At 51.3% G+C, this 7,873-nt stretch overlaps 1 protein-coding gene and 1 long non-coding RNA gene across 3 annotated transcripts; both read left to right on the top strand.

The window, feature by feature from the left end:
* The first annotated feature begins 1,935 nt into the window (after window positions 1–1,935).
* LOC148401237 (uncharacterized) lies at window positions 1,936–3,787 on the top strand. The gene is made up of 4 exons (XR_015857140.1): window positions 1,936–2,049; window positions 2,281–3,397; window positions 3,482–3,552; window positions 3,685–3,787. It is a non-coding gene; the product is annotated as an uncharacterized LOC148401237 (long non-coding RNA).
* Window positions 3,788–4,608: 821 nt separating this feature from the next.
* Window positions 4,609–6,653, top strand: LOC148401236 (janus kinase and microtubule-interacting protein 3-like). Of its 2 annotated transcripts, none has more exons than XM_088368815.1 (7): window positions 4,609–4,701; window positions 4,791–5,024; window positions 5,145–5,210; window positions 5,272–5,340; window positions 5,417–5,784; window positions 5,864–5,989; window positions 6,359–6,653. In XM_088368815.1, exons 1-5 carry the CDS (start codon window positions 4,612–4,614, stop codon window positions 5,642–5,644), a joined length of 687 nt encoding a protein of 228 aa, XP_088224941.1. In that variant the 5' UTR covers window positions 4,609–4,611; the 3' UTR covers window positions 5,645–5,784; window positions 5,864–5,989; window positions 6,359–6,653. The 2 variants fall into 2 exon arrangements, with proteins under 2 accessions (XP_088224941.1, XP_088224940.1); XM_088368814.1 differs by having other exon boundaries at window positions 4,791–5,030.
* Window positions 6,654–7,873: the final 1,220 nt, after the last annotated feature.

The following is a 7,873-nucleotide window of genomic DNA, read 5'->3' as shown; positions in this document are numbered from 1 at the left end:
GGAGCACCATAGAGAGCATTCTGACAAGCTGTCTCTCTGTGTGGTGTGGAGGCTGCACCGCCTCCGATTGGAAGAACGTGAGGAGAGTGGTGAGGACAGCAGAGAGGATCATAGGGGCTCCTCTTCCCTCCATTCAGGACATTTCATCTCAGCGCTGCATGTCCCGTACCCGTAACATCGTCAATGACCCATCACACCCCCACCATGGACTGTTCTCCCTGCTGCCCTCTGGGAAGAGGTTTGCAGCATCCGCTGCAGGTCCACCAGGTTCTGCAACAGCGTTTTCACTGCTGTCATCAGACTGTTGAACACTAGAACTGTTGAGCTCTAAACTGAACTCTGCATCACACATTCACAGAACTGTGTGACACTACGGACCTCTATCTTGCACTATCTCGCACTACCAACTTTACTGAACTTGTATAAACCCTTTAAATAGAAGTTTAATACATGGTTTAGCATTCCTCTGCACACTCTTGAATACTGTTTTGCCTACTTGCACTATTGCATAATTATCACTGCTGCACTTTATACTTATTTTTAATATATATATATATATATATATATATATATATATATATATAGTATATGTATATATATATATATTTTTTTTCATAGGATATGTTACTTCTATTCAACTGCAATATCACTACTTTGTTGTAAGACGTATGCAACGGAATTTCGTTTTGTATGCACCATGTGCAGACAAGATGACAATAAAGTTTGTCTAAGTCTAAGTCTAAGTCATGTCAGGTCAGCTGTCTGGAGAGAGAGAGAAGTCAGGACCTGCGGGCGGAGCACCACCGTGCCACCGCCGCCATGACGGAACTCAAAAGCAAACTCCATGAGGAGAAGCAGAAAGAGTTAGCCATTACCAGGGAGACATTACTGCGGCAGCATGAAATGGAGCTGATGAGAGTGATCAAAATCAAAGATGGAGAGATCCAGCGACTGAATGCCTTGGTCCTCAGCCTGAGGGACGGCTCCATGGACAAGGTGATCCGCTCTATCCGTGTCTGACTATCCGCACGCCACGTCGGGCTTCGATGCGGCCGCTACCGTATTGTGTAGCTTGTCCCCAGTAAGCGTCGCGGCGCTCCGTTGCGGTCTCAACGGCCCGGTGTGGCGCAATGTCTGCTCAGGTGAGGAGGGGGGGCGCTTTGCTGGCGGAGGTGGAGGAGACGCGGCGGTGTCGGGAGACCGAGCGGTGTCGCCTCCACCAGGAGCGCGGAAGAAGCCCTGGCAGCGGCCCAGCAGGCCTGGCAGTCCCGAGCGGCCGAGCTCCGATCGGCTCATCACCAGCATCGGGAGGAGCTGAGCCGAACCAAGAGAGACTGCGAGAGGGAGATCCGCCGACTGGTAGGACTGATCAGATGCGCGGTGCGTGGCTATGTTCCCAATTTCGTTGTATACCTGCAGTGCAATGACACCTAAGGCATTCTATTCTATTCTATTTCACAAGAAGAAAATGTCCGGTTGCTCGCTTCGCTTTTGTCACAGCAAAGGTGTTCTAGTCGATTCAAGAAAAAAATTGGCCGGTTGCTCTCTTTGTTTTTGTCACAATTCTGGCAAATGAGTTTGCCCGCCTGCCTGAGCGCTCCCCGTTTGTACATCCAGGCGGATGAGATCAAGCTGAAAGACAGAGCGGTTAGTGTTTTGGATGAAGCCCTGGGGCCGGCCACGTCCACCGCCTTCAGCTGCAGACTCAGGCTGCCGAGCAGCAGATCGCTGCCCTGAGGGATTCCCAAAGGGCGGGCCTAAACTACCCTGGAAGTGGGGTCAACGCCGCTACTAGCAATCCTCTTCATTGCGTAAGCCACCTCATCACACACTTGCAGTACGCATGACTTAGTTCGTTGCTGAAGGAAGGTAGCACAAAAACAGTTTTGAACTTTGAACGAGTGCTTGTGTGTGTGTGTTGCGGGGCGTTTTCAGTCTCAGGAGGATCGGGACACGCGACGGTTTCATCTGAAAATCGCTGAGCTCAGCGCAGTCATCAGGAAACTGGAGGATCGAAACGCCCTGCTTTCTGAAGAGCGCAATGAACTGGTAATTTATTGACGGCACGCTTGAAGGTTTGCGCTACGTTTGATGCGCGCCATCCAGCGATGCACCCATTGCGCTTGCTTATTAGTTGAGCGGCGCGGCGAGTCGGTTGCCTGGTAGATGTCTTTTATTGGGAGCCAAAGCCACGATTCCGTTCAAACCGATGCAAAAGGAATGGATACGTTCTGGCCCGCGTGTTGTGCGTCTTTCACATCCCGCACTTCATGCTTGCAGCTAAAGCGACTGAGAGAAACAGAAAGCCAGTTTCTGCCACTCCTGTACAAAAACAAACGCCTGAGCAGGAAGAATGAAGAACTCTCGCTGGTGCTGTGTCGCCTTGAAAACAAAGTGCGCTTTGTCACCCAGGAGAACGAGGAGATGGCAAGCTTGGTAAGTCGACGCGGACAACGGCGGCGTGCCAACAGAGTCCACTGCATTTGTGTTCCACAGAGAAGGCCTAGTTCGCTCAATGACCTGGACCGCGGTTGCGGCCAGCAGGACGGTGAAATGGAGTTCCTTCAAGTTGTGGAGCAGCGGCACATCATCGACGACTTGTCCAAGGTCTTCAGGCAGGCGACTCGGTGCACGTACGGCAGCGCCGCGCTCGCTCGCTGTCGCCAGGAAACCTTTTCCGTCCAAAGCTTGGCCGGCGGCCGCCATCCAAAAAATTGGCCCCTTAAATTCCGACCTTTCAAGCAGGAGCATTGTGCGCACGCGTTTGAACACGCTTTAGACTTGTTTTGCCGTTTTCAGCAGCTCAAAGCTCCCGTTTTGTCAGCGCCTTTGCCACTCGCTGTGCGCTGAAAACGACGGACTTGCCCGGCTGCTCAGCCCGTCAACCATGAGCCGCGAGCGCGACGTCATTGTCCGTAGGCAGCTAGTGGCAAAATGCACCCTGTTAGAGTTGCGCTCGCTCCAACTTATTTTGCAAGAACCACACGGGAGACAAGTAAGTTCTTTTGGACACCTGCAGGTGGAGAGTCCATCCGTTGTACGAATGAAGTCTGACTCTCGGCTCCTGCACGAGCATTTTAATTAAGAGAAACAGGGTGGGTGTAAGAGTGGATTGAATAGAGGAAGCCCTTGACCTCTAGTCAAAACATAGCAAGGGGTGTTTTACGACTTTGTGTAGGAAGGGATAAGCGATAGGGATAAATAAGGGATAAATAATATTATTTATTACAGGTTGCAGTCAAAGTCAAAGCAACATAATGATACGATAAAGATAATCTGGAAAACCCTGACACACCCTGTAGTTGTCACTTTTGGAAAAGACGAGCGTCCCTCCAATCATCGCCGGTGACGTGTTTTTCAGGCTCTGGAGACAGGAGCTCATGTCAGAAATGTCATTGTGAGTCGCGTTTGTTTCTGCGCCGGAGCCGTTCGTTCCCTTTGCATCCAAAGAATCTCAAAGGCGGATTATTTGTGTCGACAGGAGAGAGATTTGCTGCTACGATACCGACGTCGAGAATCTCTGAGGAGGAACAAAGCGTGAGGTCCTGCAAGGTGAGTCTGTTTGCGGCTGCTTGGTGTTGCGCAAGATGAAATGGCCTTTTTCTCGCTATCATTCCTCTCGTCGATTCATCGTGAGGTGTCGCTTCAGTTTGTTCAGAGAGATGTTTGCTTCCGCGCCCGCAGGTCATCGAAACATTTTACGGCTACGACGAAGACGTGTTGGTGGACTCGGACGGATCGTCCTTGTCTTTTCGCACCGACAGAACCCCCGACACGGAACCCGAAGAGGTAGCCCGCCATTTCTGCCAGCGTATTGGCACCAAACATTCCTCTTAAGCCTGGAATCGGACTCGTCTTTGCGTCGCGGGTGCTTTGTCGCCGGTCTGACTGATTCTGGTACTAGTGCTGTGTTGCATTGGTGTGTGCATGAAGAGGCGGAGCTTCGCTACCGCCAGCTGACGCAAGAATATCAAGCGCTGCAACGAGCCTACGCTCTGCTAGCCCAGACCAGCGAAGGGGACTACGACGCCGAGAAGGAGATCAAGGTGGCGCCCCTTCCCGCAACCCCCGGCCGGGTCGCAGCCTCCCCGTTCTCACCCAGCCTCGGGTGTTCTCTGGTCTGAAAGGAGGAGGAGGAGCCTCCCTCCTCCTCCTTTCAGACCAGAGAAAAGCTGATGGTAGAAATGGGTCACTATCAAAGCAGAGTAGCAGATCTGGAGTCAGCGCTGAAGCAACAAGGACAGGTAAGCTCATCAATGAGCACACCTTTTTCTTAGACAAAATAGCTACATTCTTCAGTCACTCATTCGTCTGGCATTACTGGACCAACCCCCCCCCGAACGTGGCTGGGAAAATGCGGAGAAAAGCAAATGTCATTTTCCAGTCAACCAAAGAATTTGTGGATGAAAATGACACAACATTCCAAAGCTGTCCACGCGTTTGTCTCTTCTAGAATGTCAAGTGGGTGGAGGAGAAGCAGCTGCTGCGTCAGAGCAATCAGCAGTTGGCCGAAAAGGTGACGGAAAGAAAGGCGCTGGGCGGAGTCGCTTGGCGTCACACCCGACGGGAAGCCCCGCAGATGAGGTCTGACTGTCTTTTCAAGTCAGGCGGATGGAGGCGGAAGAAGCGCGTCTGAAAGAGCACATCCAGGATATCCGAGACCAAAACGAACTGCTTGAGTTCCGCATCCTGGAGCTGGAGGTGGGAAGACTCGCACAAGCGTGTTGAGGCCAGAGATGTGACGGACGGACGGACGGACGGACGGACGGATGCATGCCTCTGCCTTTCAGGAGAGGGAGTGGCGCTCCCCCGTCTTGAAGTTTCTGCAAGTCCGTTTCCCAGACGGCCTCAGCCCTTTGCAGATCTACTGCGAGGCCGAGGGCGTGAGCGTACGTAAGGCGTCCCTCGCAACCCTAACCTTAACCCGAGGTCCCAGAACACCTTACATTGCTCCTTGCGCCTTTCCCCCGGACATCGTCATCAGTGATCTGATGAAGAAGCTGGACATCCTGGGCTATAACGCCGTAAGTGTATGTCGAACTCCTTATGTTCGCACTCCACGAGACTCGGCGGCTCAAATGTGACTTTTGGAAGGCTTTGCGCTGAAAGAAGCTTGTTGACGCTGTGCCTTTGGGCTCTTGCAGAATCTCACCAACGAGGAGCAGGTGGTCGTGATTCACGCCAGGACCCTTCTCACCCTAGCCGAGAAGGTAACGCGCACGTCCACGCACGCTCTCGCATTCTGCTTATGTGACAGCAGCCTTTCCTCAGTGGTTAGAATACATCAAAGTGACCAAGTCAGCACTTCAACAGAAGATGTTGGACATTGAAAGTGAGAAGGTAGACAGACACGCGACATCAGCCAAGGGGAACTCCGGCAATGTGCCCCAACAATTCTGACCTTGAGCTGTGCTAGGATATGTTCTGCAAGCAGAAGGGCTACCTGGATGAAGAGTTGGACTTCAGGAAGTGTTCCATGGACCAGGCTCATAAGGTAAGCCGCCCTCAAATCTCCCGCCGGACCACTGATGGACGAGGATTGCGGCCCAGAGAATCCTGGAGCTGGAGGCCATGTTGTGCGAGGCGCTACCGCAGCGGGACTGCCCCGCCACGGACGGCGAAAAAGCCAGCCACGCTGGCGTGAATGACGTGCTGACGGCGGATCAGAGAGAAGAGCTTAGGAGCGCCGTGGACCAATGGAAGCGAGCCCTGATGTGCGAGTTGAGGGAGCGCGACGCTTGCATCCTCCAAGAGAGAATGGATCTGCTGCACAGCGCGCAACAGGTAAGGGCCCAAAGCCAGCCCGGCACTTACTTGCACGCTTACTGGCTTTTGAATGCCACTTTCCATTTGTCCGTCCTAGAGGAACAAAGAGCTGAAAGAATTCATCGAAGCTCAGAAGAGACAAATCAAACAATTGGAGGAGAAGTTTCTGTTTCTCTTTCTATTCTTCTCCTTGGCCTTCATTCTGTGGCCCTAACACCAGCTGGTGAGTGAGCTCCAGCGGCACCGCACTCGACACCTCCGATACACTGCCAGCCGGTCTCAGACGTTGGCAGACGCTCCGATGCCAACGTATACCCCCCGCCACGGTGACAGAGGCACCGCGTCACACCGGCGCTCATCCAATCAGAAGGCAGGAAAAGCAAATTCACATGCAGGGCACTTTTGAACCAGAAGAGAGCGCCACAAAAAACGGTTGTTGCCCCAAACGCGCACTAAAAAGGGTCAGAATAACAAGAGTCCCACTGGCCAGCCGGGGCCACCCGTCCAGCTGTTTCTTCAGGGGGGAAAAAAATTGGAGTCACCGGTGAGTACATTTTGCATTTAGCTCTGCTTTTCTGCTTCTGTCTTCAAGTGTGTGGCATCCTGCGATCAAAGATTCAGCCAACCCCAAAGCGGTTGACCTCAACGTCCCACCAACATGCCTACCAGAGCAGGTGACGTGATGCTTTGGACATCCTTCCGTCTCAGATGCCCAAAAGTACTCTTTGCCACATCTGCGGCAATACGGTGTCTTTTCAAAGGTGCAAATAAATCCAGCGCGGGCGGAACACGCACGTCTTCGGTTTTTCCCGCTTTGTTTGTGTGACAGCTGTTGTGAAAATTTTATACAAATAAAGTTGTATAGTACAGGTTTGGCCAAGCCGCAACTCCCGAACCGCATGCGGCTCTTTTATGTTCATATCAACATTTGTGTGTGTGTGTGTGTGTGTGTGTGGGGGGGGGGGGTTGTGCGTGTTGGCTTCACTTGAGTTCAATTTGGTATTTTGGTCAAAAGCGCATGTGGTGAAATTCCACAAAGTAGGATGGGCAAACACATTTCTTTTAACTATGAGTGTCAATTGGGCTCTCGAAATGGCAGGGAAAAGATGCACAGCAAAACGAAAATACGTAGATGAACACAGGACGTTTTAATCAGAGTAGGAAAGTTTCTATTTTTTGTTGAACGTGATGGCAAACCATTCTGCCTGATATGTCAGACCTCAGCGCATTTCAAAGATTCAAATCTTCAGCGCCATGCACTTCAGCTCACTCCATGCTAACATTGATCAGGCGTCGAACCCGCAACATCATGCTTAAGAGGTGGCCATGCTAACCAGTGCGCCATTATGTCAACGCATAATAACTGTAAGTCTACTGATCAAAACAGCGGTTACTATATGACGTCGCTACGTCGTGGTCACGTGACGCAGACAAGACGTCAATGGACGTGGGCAGAGTTAACTTGTTTAAAAGGGAGTGGGCAGAAGAAATATTTAATTTATTTAAATCTATTTTGAGTGCACACCATTATGCCAATGCATAACAACTGTAAATCTACTAAACAAAACAGCGGTTGCTATATGACATCTGCCACGTCGTGGTCACGTGACATACGTGACGTCGATGGGCGTAACTTTCGCCGGAATTCAAATCCGCGGGGAGAGTTAACTTGTTTAAAAGAGAGTGGGCAGAAGAATTATTTAATTTATTTAAATCTATTTGGTGTGTGCGCCATTATGTCAATGCATAACAACTGTAAGTCTACTAAACAAAACAGCGGTTGCTATATGACGTCTGCCACGTTGTGGTCACGTGACGCGGACGTGACGTCGACGCCTACTTTACATCCCACCGATCACAGGACCCCTCGGCTGCATAACCGTGCCCCCTTCCCAACCAATCGGATTTGCTATACGCGAAAACGACGCCAATGGAAAGAGCTTCCGCCCAAATTTAAATCCGTGGGCGTGGCTCGCAGCAGGAAGTAGGAAAATGGCGGCGATGTTGACAAAGACACAGCGGATGGTAACATACAACTAACAAGAGAAATATTTTTATTTTCTGCTTGCAACTGGACCGTCCAGAGCGTACACGGTAAGTACAACTC

Source organism: Syngnathus floridae, chromosome 2, assembly GCF_059516105.1.
Source record: "Syngnathus floridae isolate MCC-2025c chromosome 2, RoL_Sflo_1.0, whole genome shotgun sequence".
Lineage (NCBI taxonomy): Eukaryota > Metazoa > Chordata > Actinopteri > Syngnathiformes > Syngnathidae > Syngnathus > Syngnathus floridae.
This window is presented reverse-complemented; position numbering and strand designations above follow the sequence as displayed.